Here is a 21118-nt window from a genome sequence, read left to right as displayed (position 1 = left end):
TTTGGTTAGATTAATATAGTGTTGACTATTAGTCACCAACGCATTTGTAAAATTCATAATGCAAAATGACAGAACACTAGTGAATCAGGTTAGCCTTATACTAGGAGTCAATGGAGACACCTTTCCTTCTGCAACCCCAATTAACATGTGCTAAACTTTTAGTGTAGCACCATCTGAATAGAAAAAAGAAGTATTAAGTTACTTAGCTACAAACCACAATGCAAAATCCAAAACTATAGGACCAAAAAATAGTTTTATACTCTTTATATACGTTATTTACAGAAAAACATAAAACAGGAGAAACAAGATTGAAAGGATAACAATTAGCCACGCTTGAAACAACCTATAAAACAATTTTTCAAAATTAAGGGTGCTCAAATGGCAAGAAAATAATATCAAAATCCCTGCAAAATATAGTAGTTTACTGTTTTATCCCTTACCTTGTGCTCTGCCAACCTAGCTTCGAAATTGCTAAACACCATTGTTTCGCTTTTTCCAACATTTTTGAAAAATTCCAGTTTTGATGCCATTAATTTTCGCGCACCTTTTATTTTCACACAGGAAAGGTGCGTAAAAATAAAAGGCGCTCGGAAAAGGCCTATTTTTGCGCACTCGGCTGCGAACTAGTGAAAATCACTCTTTAGCTATTTCTAAGCCTTTGATAACTTGAAGAGATGGTCATTTTTTCATTTAAGTGCTTTTCCGGTCGAAAGGCTTCATTAAGAACAACAGTAATTGATCATCAACATCGACCAGACCCCTCTACCTTTTGTGCTCATCAGTAAATACACGCTCGAGAAGAAAGGCACCTCTCGTGTTCCGGTTTTAGGCACCTCCGATTACCGTCAAATTACTGGCACGTTTGGGATAACCATCTTAGGTCATTTCTTACCGATCCAGTTAATTTATGAAGGGAAGACCAATTTCAGTCAACCTAATTTCAAATTCCCTACAGAATTCCACATCACCCAAACTCCAAATCATTGGGCTAATGAGAATACAGGTATCGAAATGATGAAGAAGATTTTGATCCCCTACATTAAAGAAAAATGGAAAGAATTGAAGGCTCTGAAGAAACCGTGGCTATTGATTTGCGATCTTTTCAAAGGGCAGTGGACAGACGCAGTCAAGAAAGTTGTGAAAGCATCAAATGGAAAGATGGTTTCTGTTCCAAACAATTGGACGAATTACTTCCAACTGCTCGACCTCACCGTGAACAAAAGTAGCAAGGATTTTTTGCGCGAGGAAGTGCAAACCTGGTACTCGAATGAAATCACGAAGCAAATGTCTGAAGGCAAGCGTACGGATCAAATTAAGGTAGATGTCCGACTCTCAGTCGTCAAACCAGTACATGCTAAATGGATTACCAAATATTACGACTACGCCCGGAACCACCCAGAAATAATCATCAACGGCTGGAAAAAGTCTGGTGTTACTGAAAATCTTGAAAAGAAAATTAATTAACCCTTTTTCTACACAATAGTTTTATTGTTTAGTATATCATGATTATTTTGTATCAACGGGCTTACTTAAAACCACAAGAAAAGTGTCATTTGAAAGCTGAAAAACCGTCTATCAATTACTTTTAAAATTTTCTCACTTCAAAAAAAATTGTAAATTTGGAGTTGCTCGAAAATTAAAGAGTGCGCGAAAATTAAAGGCGCGAAAATAAAAGGGGCGCAAAAATTAATGGCATTAAAGTAGGATCCCTGGGTCAAGCAATCAAGTCCAAAGTAAACAGCAAGCTGCCGTATTTTTTTTTGAAGAAAACATAGATAACAAAACATTCAATGCCATCGCTGTCACTCACTTAGAAGTTTAGATACTTATTTAATTGAACAGAAAAGGGAGCACAATAAATCAACTTGCTGTCCACCACTTTGGCAACTTTTTTCCCTCTTTTTTAGTGCCTAAAGAAGACTTGAACTTTAAATTTAAATAGTTTATAGTTTGCCAGACGAACAGTGCACTGTACTGGCATGGCAATAGAACCACGTTTCCAGGCCACCCATAGTAATTTTCAAGTCCGTGCCTACAGTACAGTCCAGATGTAAGCGTACACGTACGCTCAAGTTTCACACCTTGTTCTCGGAGGCGGTAGTTGTTTGTCTTTTGTTCTTATTAATTGTCTTGCGAGTGTTGTAAGTCATTAACTTGCGCGTAATAAACAAAAGATTATTGAAGAAAAAATAGCTTATTATAACTGCGCGTAACTATTGTTAAATAGTGTTAACATAACTATTTCCAATAGCATAATTGCAAATGTTATCAACTCTATCAATGTGACACGAAGAGCCATTGTTTAATATTTTTATTAAACAAAAGTTTTGCGTGGAAACTAAATAATCTAGCGAGAAGGCATTGTTGGTTGTGCGGGTTAAATAAAGCTTTTAAATGATAGAAATTATTATAACAAAGATTGAAACTTTAATTTTGATAGAAAATCTTTTTTAGATCGCATTTTAAAAGTTTAATAATGAAAAGTGGCGATAGAAATGTTTTTTAGATTGCATTTTAAAAGTTTAAAAACAAAAAGCGGCGATAGAAATGTTTTTTTAGATCGCATTTAAAAGTTTAAAAACGAAAAACGGCGATAGACAGTGAGATGCATTGTTTAAATCTTTTAAGAGATAGAGCTGTTGCGCGCTAGAAAAAACAAAGACAATGTTTTTAACAATAAAATGTAGCGTGACACTATAAAACGTCAAAAGTTATATTTTTAGATTTTTTCTTTCTTCGGTATTAAAATTTAATTTGTTTTCGAAATCTTATCACGAAGGGAAAAGTCCCGAACGTAGGGTTTTTCCGTTTGCGTTGCTAAACGTTGCTTTTTATAAAAGAACTTTTAAAAGTTTAAAATGTTAAAAAATATGTTTCGACAATAAAAAAATATTACTAAAAGTTTTAAAAGTAGCATTAGTTTTTTTAAAATATTTAGATCATTGGATTTGTTGTTTTTTAAAAGAGCTTGTGTTTTTTAAATAAATCGAGATTAAAATCACGATACTATAATTAGTTTTAATGTTAAAAAAAATAAAAAATCAATGGCCTTCGCGTTTAATTTATTCTCACGCAGAGTATTGTTTTTAAACAATCTTTCTTGCTATGCTTTTGTTTTTAACACGAAGCAATTATTTTCGCGCAATTTGAAAGGAACTCGCTATCCTATTGTTTTTTTTAATGAAAGCAATTATTTTTGCAAGTTGAGCGTACGCGTACGCTTACATCTGGACTGTACTGTACTAGTGCGGCAGTGGCAAGGTTAGAAAGATGGTATACCTTTGTCAAAAAAAAACGTTTTTTTAATTTTGTGTGTTAGTTTGACAAAATAACCTGAAATCCATAACACACATGTATAACAAACATATTTAAAAAAGAGAAAAGTAGATTGTCCTAATACTTTTTATTTCAATAAAATTAAAATAATACAAAAAATTTCCAATAAATAAACTTTAAAAATGATAAAAATACAAAATTTCAAAAAAAATTGAAAGTTATTTTAATTTTGTCCCCAGTTTGACCGTAGCGAAACAGCTGTGCATATGTTGTTCATTTTTTTATACAAATATTTATGCAAGAATTTTTGCACAACAATGATGATACCATTTTTTACAACCTGAGCACATTGTTATAAAAAGTCAAATTCTATTAGGTATATAATCAATTTCTACAGTACTGCTTGAATGTAAACTTTACATGTAAGCCACTTTTACGACCTTATGTAACGATCTCATGACTACATAAAGAACCTTCATATCTTTTGTTTACACACAAACTTAATTGCTTTCTATTGTTATCGTTTTGCGCAAGTCATAAGAATAAGATTTGATAAATCCTTTTGTTGTCACATTTATAACATGCTTGTTATTGTTTAAAAGTGTTAAAGATCACGAAGTCTATTGAAATATATTATTTTAGAAAAATGAACAAACACAACACGTTAAAGTTAAATCATGTGTATTGATTCTTTCCTTAACTTTTAAAATGCCATCTAAAAAAGCTTTTCTATTGCCGTTCTTCGTTCTTAACTTTTTAAAATGCCATCTAACAAAGCTTTTCTATCGCCGTTCAGCCCTTAAAATTAGAATTTTTTGCGTCAGCAATAAAACTGCCGAAGTGAGATACATTTCAACTGATTTGCGTTGGCATTGCGTCTGCAATATTTTTTGTAGTGAAATTTTTCAGCTGGCAATAACTTTCGTCATTTACTTTTTATTAGGACTAGACCTCTCATAAATTCGATGCATTGATCTCCTAAGACGGTGACAAATTGGAATAGAGTACAAGTCTTATTGGCATACCTTCCTACCTTTTGTTAGGTTAATAGTTCACTGCCAACTGACTTATGTTTCAAGATGAACTCATTAGGTTAGGGCATCATTAGGTTGTACATCGCAGAAGTCGCCGGTGACATGCTTCGAAAATGCTTGTCACCGGCAACAGTTTAACATGAAGCAAAACAGTACAGGAGACTCAATTGTTAGAGTCTTCACAGAACATCTCTCCTAACAAAACAGAGGGTAGGGCTGACTTATTGCCTGCTGTGTCGTGTGGGAGAAAGAACTTCTGGACTTCTTTTTAATACGATATACAATTTTTTAGACTATTATTAAAAATCGAATGGTACCAAAGTATTTCTGTAGCCCGAGTGATTTTAGTTAGTGATAACGGCTTAACTTACTGAAAATCGAATGTAATTATTTTGTAGTGGCAATGAGTGGGAGTAGCTCAAACAAAATCAAAATTATTGTTGTTTAAAAATTTCACAACAAAATTACGCCTGCAATTTTTTTGCCGACGTAACTACAGTCGGCAATTACGTCAGCAGTACCAAATGCCGACGCTAATTTTAAGGGCTGCTATTGTTTTCAACATGCAAAATCGTCTATTAAAATTCTATTCAAATTTCTATTAAAAGCGGTATCCTTTAAAACTATGGGTGATGCGCAGTTCACTGGATATACACAGATTTGCGGTGTACTTGCATTTGTTTACGTTTTTAAAAAGCTATTCAAATACATATTCCCTGAAGGCTGAGGTGGTTTCTGAATTTTATTAGACAATCATCTTTGGAGGATATGTCAACATTGAAAGCATGGTAAAACTTCTGTGTTCTTGAGAGAAAATGGAAAAACATAAAAAATATGTGTTGTAAAAAGTAGCTTAGAACATATGAAGTAATTGCGCCATTGTAACCACGACATAACTGATGTTTACGAAAATGTCTCTGAAAATTTAAAGTGAATTCATTGATGTTTTTACAGTTTCACAGTTTATAGGCATGACATACTTTTAAGCAAAATGTATTTAAAAAAAGTGAGCTGGAGTCATTTTGAATTTTTTATTTTGACAAAAGAACAAAGAAATATCATTGTCCCTGCAAATGTTTCATTTATTTTGGTCGGTAGCTGGCAAGGGTTTGTTTTAATATCTCATATTTATAGTAACAATATATACACATCTCAAATTTTCAAGAAAAAAAAAGTTCTTTTGAGAACTACATATTTATATTAATTTAATAGTTATTTTAACTACATAATATTAATGACTCATGTCCAAACACTACAAGATCTTTGCAGATTATGTGGTTCAAAAATTATTTTAAAACAATAATAATAATAATAATAATAAATATAATAATAAATATTTAAATTGGCTAGCCATGAAAATCACAAAACGCTATAGTTAGTGGATTGTTTTTACTGGGGGCCACTACTAGAACAAAAAAGAAACAAAAAATGATAAACCTTAGACTGCCTAAGCTCAATCAAACATAGTAACATTTATAATCGGTAAAAAGAAAAAGAATAAAAAACAAAGATTAAAAAGTTAAAGTGATCTCCATTAGAATTTGCCAAATACATTAGAGATGGAAGAGATGAGTCATTAGAGATGTCTTAAACGAAAGCAGACTTCCATCACAGGTCACTTGGTCTGGAAGAATATTCCACACTTTTACAGCTCTAAATGGGAAGGCTTTTTTTGCCAAAATCTGTGTTGACCAAGGGAAGTGTGAACCTGTTTTTTGAAGCTAATCTTGTTTGATGATTATGACAGTTTTTTGTCAAAAGGAATTTTGAGCGCATCTAATCAGGAGCAATGTGATTCATGGCTTTGAAAACTAATATGGCATCGTTTTTGATGAGTAAATTATTCATTGAATATTCCCTCTCTTGTGTGCCACGACAGTCCTCATCATCAAACCTGGAAAAAAAGAGCAAAAATTTCAGATAGCTCAAAAGCTAATTATCGATACCTTACAAATAACAAACTGCAAGAACGTTTACGACATGCATTTCTATTGGATTAAACTCCGGACTTTCCACAGGAGTAGGCCAGTAAACCACTTGTTTTTAGATACTCCAGAGCTAGTTTGCCTGAAATTGAAGTAAACATAATGAAAACAACTTTAAAAGATAAACAAGTTTTATAAGCAAGAGGTCTGGGTTTGAGGTTACTGTAGATAAAAAAATGGTAAAATGAGTTCATGCTGCTATAAAGATCAATACTGTATTAGGTGAATTGTTTTAAAAATATAATACACTTCTTATTAAGAACTCTTAATTTTATGTTTAGGGTCATTGTCTTGTTGAAAGCAATGACCATCAGGGAAGACTCGATCCACAAATGGTTTCAGGGTGTCCCTTAAAATTTTTTCAACATAAAATTCCTTCCGCATTATGCCACTGAAAATCAAAGTAATTGTGGGTCCACCTTTCTAAATACCAGACCATACATGTACTTTATATGGGTGCTTCACGGTGGCCTTCAATTTTGGTAATTCTCCTCGTTTTCTAGAGCATAACCTCCCATGTTTGTCTAACATTTTTGTTGATTCATCAGTGAAGATTACATTGGCAAAGTCGTCTTTACATTCGACACATTTTTGAACAAATTCTAGTCGTGCAATTTCGTTGGGAATACGTATTAGCTGGCAGTACTTGATTCCACTCAATACCCAGCCTAATTTCCGTCTAGGGTATCGAATGGATGTTGTTGTCAACAACAAACCAAATTTTCTAGGATTAATTTTTGTAAATCTAAAAAAAAATTACATGTAAAATGGAACATGAAAATACTTAAACCAAATTTTTTATATGCTACTAATCATCAACAGTTTGGAAAACTGGGAACGAGTTTGGTGTACAGAATGCCTAAATAATTATCCTACCCACAAAAGTACACTTGTCATTTTTTTCCATCGAAATGTCGATGAAGTTCATTACGTCGACATTGAACAATCTTTTTCTACCTGATTTTGGCTTACTCGCAACTGAGCCTGTTGAATTAATTCTATAAATAATTTTCGAAACTGTCTGTCTCGACACAACTATATTCTCAGCAGCGAGAACTCTCACAATGTCAGCGTGTCTTTTATGAAATTTATATAAAGCGGTTATTCTCTGTTTTGCATATAAAGACAGTGGTGGAGCCATATTTCCTGCTTGAGATGTTTTTGCTTTAACCGTCTTATGATGATGGTTAGCCTCACTTTTATGAAATTAATAAATAAAAGAGCGGGACTGATCAAAGTATTTTATTTCCCTATTATCGTTCCGAAATTTTATTCTTTTCAATTTAAAACATTGTATTTATCTTTTTTTGAAAAAAATATAAACGGTTGTTATCTCACATATATCTAATCCTAGCTATTTAAAAGCACTACCAAACTCATCCCCAAGTTCCATTCAACCAGAAATTTAAACACCCCAGTCACTTTCATATATCGGAAACGTGCGCCCCTGAATATTATTTGTATTGCACGTGGAAAGAAAGAAGAATGTGTTTCGAGATCATAAGCTGAGTATTATTTTTGTCTGATTTCCTCTGTAACAGAAGTTTACTTCAATAAATACGAAAGTTAAAATTTTTTTTTATAAAACACATATTTAAAATAAAATAAAAGATAAAGCAGCAGTGTTTGAAACAAAAAAGGAATTTCTCTTTATTCTCATTAACACCTACCATTATGACACATTGAGACGGATTTTGTCACGATAATAGATTCTTGATAGATAGCGACAAATGTTCTTTTAATTGTTTCTTATTATTATAAATGCGGTACATCGCGTATTGAGGGAGTCCGCTCACGTTGCGCACTCGATATGTTAAACAACCTTTTTCCAGTACTGTACCATTATTAAATGTCAAAAAAGCAACGACATTAAGCTTCTGCCAAGAGAACATATTTTATTTTTTGCTTATATTCTAAAAAGTAGCATAATAAATCAAAGTTACAGTGTGTACAATGAAAACAGTAAAGATTGAATTCATTTGTTGTAAGCATTGATGACCTGTGCACAAATCCTTGTGTGCATAAAATCTTCATTCACAAAGCAGTGCTGTTAAGTGTCACCTCATTTAAGTATTGTAGATTGTAGAGTACATGTCAATAACACCCAGACATCAAAATACCATTTTTTTGTTGTCAGTGAGGCTAAACATTACTTTCAGATTTCATTGTGAAACTATCTGATTGGAAAAAAGCAATGTACCACGCACACATTTGTTCCCAATCTCCTAATGACTAATTTTATATTTGTGATTTTTTCAGAGTTTCTCATCTATCGTTGGTCCCAATGGATCTGGAAAGTCCAATGTTATTGATGCAATGTTATTTGTGTTTGGATACAGATCAAAAAAGATCCGCTCAAAGAAAGTTTCATTACTCATCCACAATTCAGAAAATCATCAGAACATAGAAAGCTGTAGTGTCACTGTGTTTTTTCAAAAAATTATAGATCTGGTAAGATGTTGTACATCTTTTAATACTACAATGTGTATTAACGTCTAGTAAACCTATTTAGTCAAAGGTTTGTGAAACATACGACTACAACTTTTTATAAGAACTTCTGTATATTTCATTTCAGCCTTTGTTGGAAAAAAGCTGTGTGCAATGATTTTGCACACATACCAACAAAATATAGCTATATGGGGTAACTTAATGAACAATTAAATCTCCTCTCCGTCATAACAATGAAATTGTCTTTCTGCAAACGTTCAAAGTGGAAAATGTACCAAATTTTATGTTAATGCAAGAAAATTCACTACATAAACTCTAAAAGCATGTGACATTATCCACTCTTTATGTATGATTCTGTTATGAATATGTTAAGACTCTGTCCCCCAAAAAACTTTTTTTTCTGGGTACTCCCTTTCAAATAAGTGCTGAAGTTCTTCTTATATACATGGTTTTTTCGGAAAGCTTTGGAGATGCGCAAAGAAAAGCGCACACTAAGTGTTTGTTTTTCCTTTGGCAATTTGTATGTTAGTGCTGGCATTAGTTCTCTTGAACTACTGATAGTGTGAGATGCAATGTGGAAGCTTTTTTTGCTATTTTCCAAAATTGTGAAAAATACTTAAATAAATTTAAAAAAAATATTTATCCTTTGAAAAAGTACATCATGATGAGAAAAACAAAAAGATGTAGGGACAACTTTATAAAAATCCCATCTTGTAGTTTAACTACAAGGCTTAAAACCTCACCTCACTTCCCTGTCCTTTTGTCTATGTTGCATAACTGTGATATTGAATTTTCGCATTCATCTTTAAACACCAAAAAAAAAATATTGAAAATTTGAATATTTTTGCATTTTACTATTTAAGAAAATGCAACTGTACTCAATTTAATCAAATGATCTCTCAATTTTATAAGAACTGTACCAATTTTTTTGAAGAACTTTTTAATTTAAAAAGCATTAATTGTACAGCAGTGAAAAACTGTGGACAAGGTTTAGTTTTGCGTATTTAGTTTATATTGTATTGATTTTTAGCCTGGGGATGATTTTGAAGTTGTTCCTAATAGTCAATTTCGAGTGTGTCGTGTTGCACGTAAGGATGGCTCATCAGACTACTACATGAATGGCAAGAAGGCTACATTTAAAGAGATTGGAACCATCCTTAGGGCTTGTGGTATTGATCTTGATCATAACAGATTCTTAATCTTGCAGGTGTTATTATTGTTTTTATTTTGCTTTAGAAATTCTTTGTGTTAAAAATATTATGTAAAATTTAGTGTTTGTGCCACTACTGATGATTTAAAATAAAAACAGCAAAGGTTATCAATGCTTTTTTATTTTTTTATTTATATAGAGCCTTCAGTAGAAATATCCACGAATTAAAGTACAACGGGCACGTTTAAGAATAATGTGTACTTTTATGACTGGTTTTGTTCTTTTGAAATACAACAACTGATGTATATAAAAAAAAAATTGGTTACATTGCAATATCAACAACAACTGGATTAATGTCTTTAGGGCGAGGTAGAACAAATTTCAATGATGAAACCTAAAGCAGAATCAGAGCATGATGATGGTATGTTAGAATATTTAGAAGACATTATTGGTACTAACCGTTTCAAGGAGCCAATTGAACAGGCCTATAAAGAAGTAGAAGAGTTAAATGAGAAAAGAGGAGAAAAAGTACGTCAAACTTGTACAAATGGGTAATAAAAAATGATAAATTTCATAAACACTTATATAGTGTACTGGGCATATGGTAAAATTTCTATTTTTTATATTGATGTTTCTTTAGAGTGGGGAGGTGTTTTGTTATTTAAAGGGGTGGATGTGTTTACAGATTTTTGCTGACATTGCGTTTTCTGCATTTTAAGTTGAAATAGTAATAATAATCCAGCACAAAATTTTTGCTTTTAAAAATCAAGGCTTTTATTCTTTCCATGTTGTAAGCATAATTTGTTTTAATAATTCATGTATTCTATTTTCCTGTTGTCTTGTTAGCGTTCTTTGGTTGATGTAATAAAAAAGTTTGAAGGCCTAATACCATTGTGTTCACTGATATAAAATTCAACTTTTAGTTGAATCGTGCAAAAGCAGTTGAGAAAGAAAAAGATGAGTTGGAGGGAGCAAAGAATGAAGCGACAGAGTTTCTTACAATGGAAAACAAAATTATCAAAAAAAATCATATGTTGTACCAAAAATACATGTACGCACACCTTAGTTATTTGTTGCTTCAGAAATGTTTCCAAAGATTATTGTGTGTACTTTGTGTCTTCTAACGATGCTGCATTACTACAGATTAAGATTCTTTTACACTTTTTTTCAACAACAATAACAACAAAAAATTGCCCCAGTGTTATAGATATTTCGAGAAGTGTTTTAAAATAATTTTTCTAACGTAAAATTTAGATTTGACTGCACAGAGATTGAATCAAAATCTACTGAAAAGCGTGATGAAATAAAGAAACAGCTTGATGATTTGCAGGAGCAATTGAAAGTTTTTATAGGTACATAATTTTTTAATTCAATTTCAAAATTAATCTTGTATGTTAAAGACTGTTTCAACAATAAGCATTTTTTAAACATTTCAGATCAAAAGAAAGAAAAAGGAAAAGAATACAAGAAGATAAATAAGTAAGAAAATAACTATGTCAATATGATTTTGCGTCAGACCGCCCCCTCTCATTGGTTTTTTGACCATTATCCCTAAATATGTTTGCCTTGGGGGTCTTTGAAACTGGACTGTTAAGGAGAGTGTAAAGGAAAAAAATGATTTTTTTTCGTGAAATCAGGGCAAAATACACTAAACTTTTTAATTATGAATTTTTTTTTGAAAAATTCTATCTGGATCTCTGTTTATTTTGTTTGTTTATGTTTACTCACTAATAACGCTGTGATGATCTTTGTGACACTCTTTCTGTGTTTCCTTTACACTCGCCTTAATGGTTATTTTTCCATGAAACTAACAAATCTGGATTTGAGTCTATATAGTGGGACTGATTATTGCTTTGCTTTACCTGATTTCCCCCTATTTAAAGGCTGAAATTTTTTAACCTTATTTTAGGGTGATTGTGGTTGTCCTTTTTAACAAAAGTTAAAATTAACCAATGGGGGTGGGAAAAGGAATGACCACTCCTATTTCTATTACGTTTAAAAAACGTAAAAATCATGTTGCTAAAAATATTAAAAATAACATATATATTATACCACTTGCTTTTACAAGACTAATTTGAACTTAGTCTTGATGTTTTTAAATTTAGCAAAAATTGAAGCTCTTGTTTGTGACCTGCCTCTTGACCTTTGTTATACTACATGGTGACCACAGCCGTGGAAAGTCCTTGAAAAATTAACTTGTCCTAGATATTCTTGGCATTTTGACAAAAAATTGTTAATGTCCTGGAATTGTCCTGGAAAATAACCATGTTAAGAAAAATGTTTACAATTTCAAATATTAAATCTTTTTACAAACATTACAGAAAGGATTGTCTCAAATAGTAGTTAAAAGTTTAAACATCTTAGCTAAAGGCTTCTTAAACTTCTTTTTCTTTACATCATCAAGCATTATTTTTATTTGATTTTTCATGGACTTCCCATAATAATGATTGAGATGTCATAACGCTAGTTAAGATTCGATTTTTTTTTCTATTGAATAAAGGCTTTTCTTTTATTCCTATGTCTTAGAAAATTAGCATCATAGTGTTAAAATTTGTTGAGATTAATGAAAGGTCCCGAAAATCTTTTTCATGTGCATGTGCCTGAAAATGAAGTCTGCAACAATTTTGTTTCCATAATTTTTATTTTAATAATCATAATAGTTGAAAGTACAATTCCATATGATCAGAAGTTTTTTTACAAGAACAAAATGACAAAAAAATACTTTAAGTACAATATGTTCTACCTTATGGTTATCTAGTTTTACAGCTACAGCTAGTAATACTAGATGACCATAAGGTATATTTTCCAATGATTTATTTTCAAAGAGAATAATAAAATGCGAATTCCACAAAATCGAATTACCTGTAAACACTAATCCTCCAGATACTAAGGAGATATTTTCTTGGGTTTTACAAGGAAAGTAAATTAGCAGTGAAAAACTCTAAGTTCATCACATAAAGAAAATTTATAGACTTAGGTGAGGTAAAGTTAGTCCACCTATACACTTTAGTCTCTGTAACTTCATTCCTGAGAATGAATTGAGAATGAATACCCAGAATGAGAATTTTTGCCGTTGTTGCTTGAAGATAACATAGGATGAAAACTAATGAACACAACCTAGGAAAACATGACTTAGTGTCAACGATCACTGATTATTTCAGTGTATATTTTTTTCAGATGTCATCCTCAAGGGACTACATGATTTTTTATGTTTCCTAGAAACTGTTGACGCTTCGAGACAATCTGAGGGCACTGTTACTTCCCCTTTATCCTCTTTGTATTACCACTCTGAATCTTTTAAAAACAATATTTTGGTTCTCCTGATTTAAAGAATTTCAGATTTAATTATGCTGCATGAATTATGATGTCATATTCAAGATAAAGAAAATTTTGATATTTTCTGTCATCATTTTCTGTCTTTTATTTTCCAAGAAGCCTACATATCTTGTTTTGAATGCAAGTTATGTTTAAGAAAATTTTACAGCTAGTTTACTACTGTTTTTGTTGTTTTTTGCTCTGCTCAGGTTATTTGATCAACTTGTGGAAGAAGCTGAGGAGAAGAAAAAAGCGTTTGCTGAATTCGAAAAATACGATTTAAAAATTCGAGAGGTATTTGAACAATTTGACTATTTAAGAAGTATTACCAGATTTGTTTACAACAAATTGTATAAGTTAATAACGAGAGCAATAATATAGTAGAAAAAAACTCTAAACGGAAGGTATTTTGGTACAAAATTCACCTGTGCAGTATTAAAAAAATATTTTATTGATTTTATTTCTTATTTTGTTTATGTTTAGGAACTTAAACACAGAAAACAAAATAAAAAGAAACTAGACAAAAGTTTGGAAGCTGAAAAGAAAAAGGTATTTCCTTTATGTTGCTCTCAACGAAACTGTTAGCTGCTTGGAGATTATTAATTTAAGAACGTTATAGTGTACTATCGCTTTTATAGTTCGAAGAGTTAAAAAATGTACCAGAGAAAAGTCAAGCTGAAATAGAGCAATGTACACAATCTTTGGAACAACTAGAGGTAAGCAACACACTAAAATTAAATAAACAACTATTAAGACAACATTTTGATGCATCATATATTTCAGTTTGCTCTTTTAATCTTTTCTCTTTATCTGATTTTTACAAAATGGGTACCCGTTCTTTGTTATAATAGCATGTGTTTTCTAGAAACAAAAAGAAAGTGAAGAACAGAAATTAAACGAGATTATGGCTGGTAAGAATTTATATAGGTTTCTCTAATTCAATCTCTAAAATTAATGATACCCGTATCTTGTCAGTCTATGTGCAAAATGGTACCACAAGTCACAGTAGTGAAGTAGCAGTAGGCAATATGAGGCTAGGAATATGAACCACAGGTAAACCTGTGGATTTTATCACAGGCTGACACGGTTGGTACGTCTGGCTAAATTGTCTGGAAATGAAGTTATGTCTGGAAAAGTCAGGAAAGTCCGGAAACTCGCTGGTATTTTGACTGTTTTACAGCTTTTGTCTGAAAACTATCTGGAAAATTTTATTCTCGTTATTTCTGTTTTTAAAAGTGATGGGTTGTTTGAGTTATTTCTTTCACATTACATTTCATCAATATAATTTTAATTAACTATATAATGTGTAGAGTAAAAACAGACTTATTTCAATAAACCTGGCTCAATGAGAAGGAATTTGATATCAAATACTGGGTCTTTAAAGGTAGTACTTCAACTTCTTACAGATGCAAAGTGTGTAAAGGAAGCAAAGACAAGACTCTAGGGGAAGCAGGTATTGGCGCTTTGAAGAAACATGCCGAGGGCCAAGCCCATGTGAAGAATATTGAGTTATACAAAAAGACATTGAATTTCTTTGTACCTCGAAGTAATACAGCCAAATCTAACGATGCAATAAATCAGGACACTCAAAATGCTGATCTTGTTGATATTAGTGATAATGTGCAAAGGAGGGCTTGTGTGCGTCAAAACGATCTAGCTCAAAGAGTTACAAAAACACCAAGTGTTAATGACCCACTGACCGTTGCAAAGCTTCACTTTATTTCATTTGTTGCTGGGTTGTTGCAGCCATTTCTCAAATTCTTCCAGGGAGATGGACCTTTGATTCCATTCTTTTGCAACAACATTAGATCTGTTTATATTTCATTGCTCGAATTAATTGTCCAAGAAAAAGCACTGGAGAATGTTAATTCATATGATTTTGTAAAACTCATAATGATGATAATGATGATCACCTACTTTCAGTAAAACGCATTAATGTTGGCTTTGCTGCAGAAAGTGAAATTGAAAGGCTTCTACGAACAAAAAAAGTTTCACCAGAACAAGTCAAAACTATGCAAAGTGAGGCTCTATAGTTTATAAAGACAGTTGTCAGTAAAATGTCTGAGCGAAACCCAATGGCAACAGTTATATTGCGAAGTGCTGAGGCTTTTGACCCAAAATTTGTAGTAGCTGCTGAAGAAAAGGACGTGTTAAAACGAAAATTAAAGCACCTAAATCAAAAACTTGTTAGCTTAGAGTCCAAGACTGGAATGAAGCCCTAACAGAGTACACAAAATGTCTGCAAACTGAGGTGACACAAGCAAAGGAAAAATTATTTCTTTCAAAAGAGGGGAATTAAGATTAGAGGGTTTTTATTTTAAAGAACTGAAGATAGATGCCAATTATTGTTCCTTTGCTGTGATCCTAAAAGTTATATTTTGTATTAGCCATGGACAAGCCATTGTGGAAAGAGGTTTCAAGGACAACAATGTTATGCTGAAAGACAACATGGGGGAGGAAACTATTATTTCTAGGAGATTTATTAAGAACTATCTTTGTGTTAATGGAGTCGAGCCATATCCATATTAATAAAAAGCTTCATAAATCTGTCAAGTGTGCTAGACAAACATATGAAATTCGTCTGAAGGAGCAAAAAAGGGCAGCAGAAGAAGAGCAAAAGGGCGAAGAGCTTGTCCAAACAAATAATGAATTAGATGCTATTACTACTCAATGTCCCATTTTCAAAGAAACTATAAAGAAATTAGACCTCGCTTTTATTGACATGATGAAGAAAGCTGAAGAGAAGAAAATGATGCACTTTGTCATTGAAGGAAATGCGTTAAAAAGAAAAAGCGAGGAGAAAGTAAAGCAGCTTTCTGTATTTGGTGGATGAGCTCCAAGTCAAGAAAAGAAAGTTGGTTTGAAGAGAGTTTGGTTCACTAGACACTTCAATAGACACTCGAGATCTGTATATACTTTTGTTTTCTTAAAAAAAAACTTCTTCTCTAGTTTTTATGTTTCCTTCTGTTTTTAACCATTAATAATTTTAAGGTGTGATGTTAATTATGCAGCTTAAAAACACGCAATGAAAAAAATTGAATCTTCTTGGTTAATAGTGGTGTTTTAATCATATGTTTTTTTAACAGTATTGTTTGTCCAGAAAATTATTCTCCTTTGAACTAGTGTGTCTGGTAAAATTATAACCTTTTTGTGTTGAGATTCTGGAAAAATAGTATCAATTCTGAAGTATTGTCTGGTAATTTCATTGTCTAAGGTCTGTACCAACCCTGTGACAACTAGCACAGTATAATACTGATGCGTATTAAACAGTAAAAGAATGCTTGTATAAACGGCCTTTAAGGGTTAAAGTTCAGTTGCCGCCTTAAAATATGCCATAGTTGCAGCTAACTGCTAAAATGTTTCAAAAAATACCTCTGAAAATTTTTTTCTCTAGCTGTATTGTTGTAATACTCTCATTGAAATGAATTAAAAAAATATATTTGGAATAACAAAAACATTAGTTTGTAACTCTAGATTAAGATCTTATATATCCCCAAATCTACAAATTTGGGTAAATTAGCCAGTTTCCGAGTATAAGATGACAACAAACAAATTCAAACCATTATTGACTGCAAACTTTATGCAGACAGAACATCAATAGGACATTGCTCGTGTGAAATCACTAAAAACATGTCTGATGTCTGATGACTAATGCATGGTAATAGATTAATATTAAAACAGTTGGTGACATCAATTTCAGGATTAAAGCATGAAACAGAGGGAATGCAACAGGAAAAAGAAGTTAGTACAAATTTGTTTTTTAAAATTCTGTTATCAAAGTCCCTTCGAACTTCACTGTGATGAGAAACAAAAGACAAGTTACAAAAAATGAATAAGCCCTGTAAAATATTTTTTCAAATTTTTTTTTTATTAAATGTGTAACACATAGTTTTTATAATGAGTGGCGTCACTTTAGCTAGAGTGATTTTACTAACTTTTTTAGATAATATTTTGTTTTTGTATGCGCAGATGATTAGGTTATAATATCAGCTGCCATTTTGTTTAACTAACCGCTGAGCTAGGCAAACAATTACCCTTTCCTCCTCATTTTTTCCCATATCTTTTAGCACTAGATTGTTTTTAATTAAAAGTATGAATTATTATTTACTCTTAGAAATTTTGTTTACAATTTTTCCATGTAGCTAATGTTTTCAGTACATTTCTCACACTGCTCTGCAAGTAAGTTTATGCCCTCCAATATTGCTTGTAAATTGTTCATAACATGGTCTTCAAAAGCATTTTACTTAAAACAAAAATAAACGAGTTTAATTACATTTCTAATTATTCCTATGACCTATGTTCAAGCATTTTGCTAAGAAAATTCAGGTTCATGTCAAAAAAAAAACATGTTATAAAGAAAACAACAGTCTAGTACAGTTGTTCCACGGTTTCTTGTTTAGTACTGTTTTTAAGACGCCATATTTGGGAACTGTTTCTTTTATTTTCTGAAATTTTTGTTCTTCTTTAACAAATTACTCCTCTAAATTACACCTTTACTTTTAAAAATGAATAACAACCATAAAATTTTATTGCAATGAAAAATAGGGTAAGTGGTGGCTACGAAATATTTTTTTTTATCAGGCACATTTTGAATTCCATAATTTTCTCTTGTATTCTTTCTCAGTTATATTTACGTATCTATTATTTGTTTTTACCCAGTTCTATAATTCACAAATGAAACACATATAAATTGCATGAATTTGTGGGTTCCACCTTTAACTTACTTTTGTTATCATAACTTCCACTAATTAATTTGGGCTCAAACGTGCAAATTAATGCTCTTTTTTTAAAATCAGTCAGAAAGGTACCATGCAAAATGTTGCTATTATGAATTTTCGATAGATTTTTGTCTAATTCTGTTTTAGGTCAAAGAACACGAATTAATGGAAAAGCAAAAAAATGTTAATGAGGCCAAATCTAAGGTACCTGACTACATTCATTCGTTTCAAGGATAAGGATAGTGTTTAAATAATGTACATTAACTGTATTAACAAGCACAGAAAAATGGGAAAAAATATCTGTACAATTTTCTGATAAATTTTATGTATGTATTTCTTTTACTATTATAGCTTGATGTAGCGTCTAGTGAGTTGGAAATCTACTTGAGTGAATTTAAAAAGTTGCAAGAGCAGTTTGAGAAGGCCAAAGATAATGCAGAGAAAGCGAAAGAAGTGAGAGAAGAAAAAGAGAAGTAAGATTATTGTATGAGGGTTCTAGATTGGGTTTTTTTTGTAACAGGCCAGATACAGTGTCAGTCTTGTCAATGAATGTCGTAATAACCTGTTTAACACAAAAACCATGTATATATGTCACAACAAAGAATAGGTGATTTTATATTTTCTTTGTTGTGACATACATTTTTTCCACCATCAAATTACCAATGTTGTGTAGTGTTTTTGATTGTCCCCTTAAAAAAATGAGTTTTTTTTAGGCAATTTGTGTCCTTTCAAGAAGATTTACCAGTACTTAATAAAGAATTATCTGAAGCAAAAAAGGAACTTGAAGTAGTTACCGAAGAAGAATCACAGATCTCAGGAAAGGTAGAAACACAGTTTTGTTATGCTTGTTTATTCACCCAAAATTGTATATTCACGACCAAATTAGTTTGGGCGATTGTCAAAATAACTTCACCCCTTCTTTTTTCAAGGTCAAAGTAAATCGTTTAAAAGTTGAAGAAACAAGGAGCTCAATGCAGGCATCTCAATCCAGGTATCATCTAATAAACGAATAAAATTTTCCTTTAATTGGCAATATGGTTAGTTAAATATTGTGTGTAGTTTTACCCAAAAAGTTTGATGTAACTAAAATGTGTATTTTTTATTAATCTTTAAAGTAACCTACCTTAAGTTTACTCCTATTATGTTTCATCACATATCAAGTTCATGTGTAGCCTTTTGCGTGTTAGCTTGCCTGCCTGACAAGCTTCACCATATGAGCAAAAAATTACGTTGTAGAAATATGTGAGATTCTTGTTTACCTTTAAGATATGGTCCTTGCACTTACACCTGAACATAGCTTGTTGTTGTGTTGCTTTTACAAAATCTTTAAGTATACTTTCTGCATTTAATTGAAAAAATTAGGCTGAAGAGGTTTTCCAGACTTTTGTTGAACTTCTTTTGATACTACTGTTTACTGGAAGTGTACAATATCATTTTAGAGGTGCAGTAATTGAAGCACTAATGAAAGAGAAAAAGAATGGACGTTTGAAAGGAATATATGGAAGATTGGTAAGTGTGTTTTAGTGTTGTTTTTGGTTTGTTGTCGCTGTTGATAATTAATATTGTTATTGTTTTTTGTTGTTGTTGGTTGTTCAGTGTTTTTTGCTCAACTGTAACTGTTTTCATCTTGTTGTTCTACTAACGGTGACTAAAAAATAGATATTTCTTGCATCCCTAACATAAAGTATTTATAAAAAAAAAGAAAATGTTTTGGCGAAGTATCTCAGTGTATTGTTTCTGTAAAAGAACCAAGCAGTGCTTTTGTAGCTATTTTAATTTTTAACAAAATACAACTATTAATATAGCAGAATAATTTTAATCAGATTAAAAAATGTTGTTTGTTGTCCGTTTGTTCATTTGATTGGTTGATTGATTGATTGATTGATTGTCAACAAATTCCAGGGTGATCTTGGTGGTATCGACAACAAGTATGACATAGCCATCAGTACATCATGTGGAGCGCTCGATTTTATTGTTGTTGATAATATGGAAACTGCACAAAAAGGTGTTGAATTTTTGAGGAAAAATAATATTGGATCTACAACTTTCATTGCACTTGATAAGGTATACTTTTTTAAAAAACAAGATCTTATTCTATAAAGTTAAAATCAGTGTATAACTTGACAGTTAGGATTTTGAAACTGAAATTAAAGGAAATAAAAATGAAATAAAATAATACATATTTTTTAGTTTTTAACAATTCAGAGTACTTTTAATAATTTCTGGTTTAGTTAAAGTCAGTTCAAAGTGGATATGTGTTTTTCAGTTTTTTAAACTGGTTATACATTACTTAGCTTCAAAATTGAAAGTCAGAGAGAAAAAATGAAATTTATGTATGGTTTTCATATCTTTTAGTGGTTAAATCCTTTTTGTAGAAGAATGTATATAATTGCAAACGAGTCACAATTTTTTTGCCTTTTAATTGAGCCAGAAATGTGTTTTCTTCTTTCATGGGAATGTTGTATTAATTTGTATTAAATGGTATTAAGTTATATTTTTTGGTGGGCATAAGCATCCTAAAAAACAACAATTGCTTAAAAACTTAAAGATATAACGGAGTGCCTGAAAAGGGTTAATAACAAATTTGCTATGTTGCTATTAGGTCGCTCACTGGAAGCAAAAAGCCAACTCAAAAATTAAGACGTAGGTTTCTTTTTTATCACTGTTGTGTTTGGTTAAAGTTTATGTATTTTGTTTCTTTTTAATAAAACAGATGTTTAACTTTTTTTATTTTAGTCCAGAAAATGTAAAGCGCTTGTATGATCTTGTTCAAATGAAAGACGAGGCTGTAAAAACTGCATTTTATTTTGCCATGAAAGATACTCTAGTTGCTGATACCTTGGATCAAGCTACAAGAATTGCTTACCCCAAGGTATGTGGGGTGGTTTGAGTCTCGCTAAGAGGGATCTTGAAAGTATTTTGATAGAAAACTGAGTTTAGTGAATGGGAAACGAAACAAAGAATGAGAAAAGCTTTAACAAACACATTTTGCAAATTAAATTTTAAGATCTGATAAAAAGAAATTACCTAATAAAAAAAATCGAATAAAATTTGCTTTGATTTAGTAATATGTGTATTGTATATAAAAAACATAGTTATATAAATGTTTATCCTTATGAAGGAGCCTAAAGCCCAAAGATGGAGAGTGGTCACTCTGAAAGGAGAACTAATTGAAATGTCAGGTACGTTTTT

At 31.6% G+C, this 21118-nt stretch overlaps 1 protein-coding gene across 1 annotated transcript in view; it reads left to right on the top strand.

The window, feature by feature from the left end:
- The window catches only part of LOC130635714 (structural maintenance of chromosomes protein 4-like), a 31533-nt gene that overhangs the window by 2904 nt on the left and 7511 nt on the right, over positions 1-21118 (top strand). Inside the window, exons 2-21 of the mRNA XM_057445155.1 lie at positions 8555-8746; positions 9774-9950; positions 10257-10421; positions 10817-10944; positions 11148-11245; positions 11330-11372; positions 13418-13502; positions 13692-13757; positions 13847-13924; positions 14074-14119; positions 16909-16949; positions 18074-18130; positions 18278-18399; positions 18640-18748; positions 18856-18917; positions 19366-19435; positions 19829-19990; positions 20529-20569; positions 20663-20798; positions 21048-21108. Of these exons, the coding sequence (XP_057301138.1) occupies positions 8555-8746; positions 9774-9950; positions 10257-10421; positions 10817-10944; positions 11148-11245; positions 11330-11372; positions 13418-13502; positions 13692-13757; positions 13847-13924; positions 14074-14119; positions 16909-16949; positions 18074-18130; positions 18278-18399; positions 18640-18748; positions 18856-18917; positions 19366-19435; positions 19829-19990; positions 20529-20569; positions 20663-20798; positions 21048-21108 (1939 nt within the window). The remainder of the gene's footprint in view (positions 1-8554; positions 8747-9773; positions 9951-10256; positions 10422-10816; positions 10945-11147; positions 11246-11329; positions 11373-13417; positions 13503-13691; positions 13758-13846; positions 13925-14073; positions 14120-16908; positions 16950-18073; positions 18131-18277; positions 18400-18639; positions 18749-18855; positions 18918-19365; positions 19436-19828; positions 19991-20528; positions 20570-20662; positions 20799-21047; positions 21109-21118) is intronic.

This window comes from Hydractinia symbiolongicarpus, chromosome 3 (genome assembly GCF_029227915.1).
Source record: "Hydractinia symbiolongicarpus strain clone_291-10 chromosome 3, HSymV2.1, whole genome shotgun sequence".
Taxonomy (NCBI): Eukaryota; Metazoa; Cnidaria; class Hydrozoa; order Anthoathecata; family Hydractiniidae; genus Hydractinia; species Hydractinia symbiolongicarpus.
This window is presented reverse-complemented; position numbering and strand designations above follow the sequence as displayed.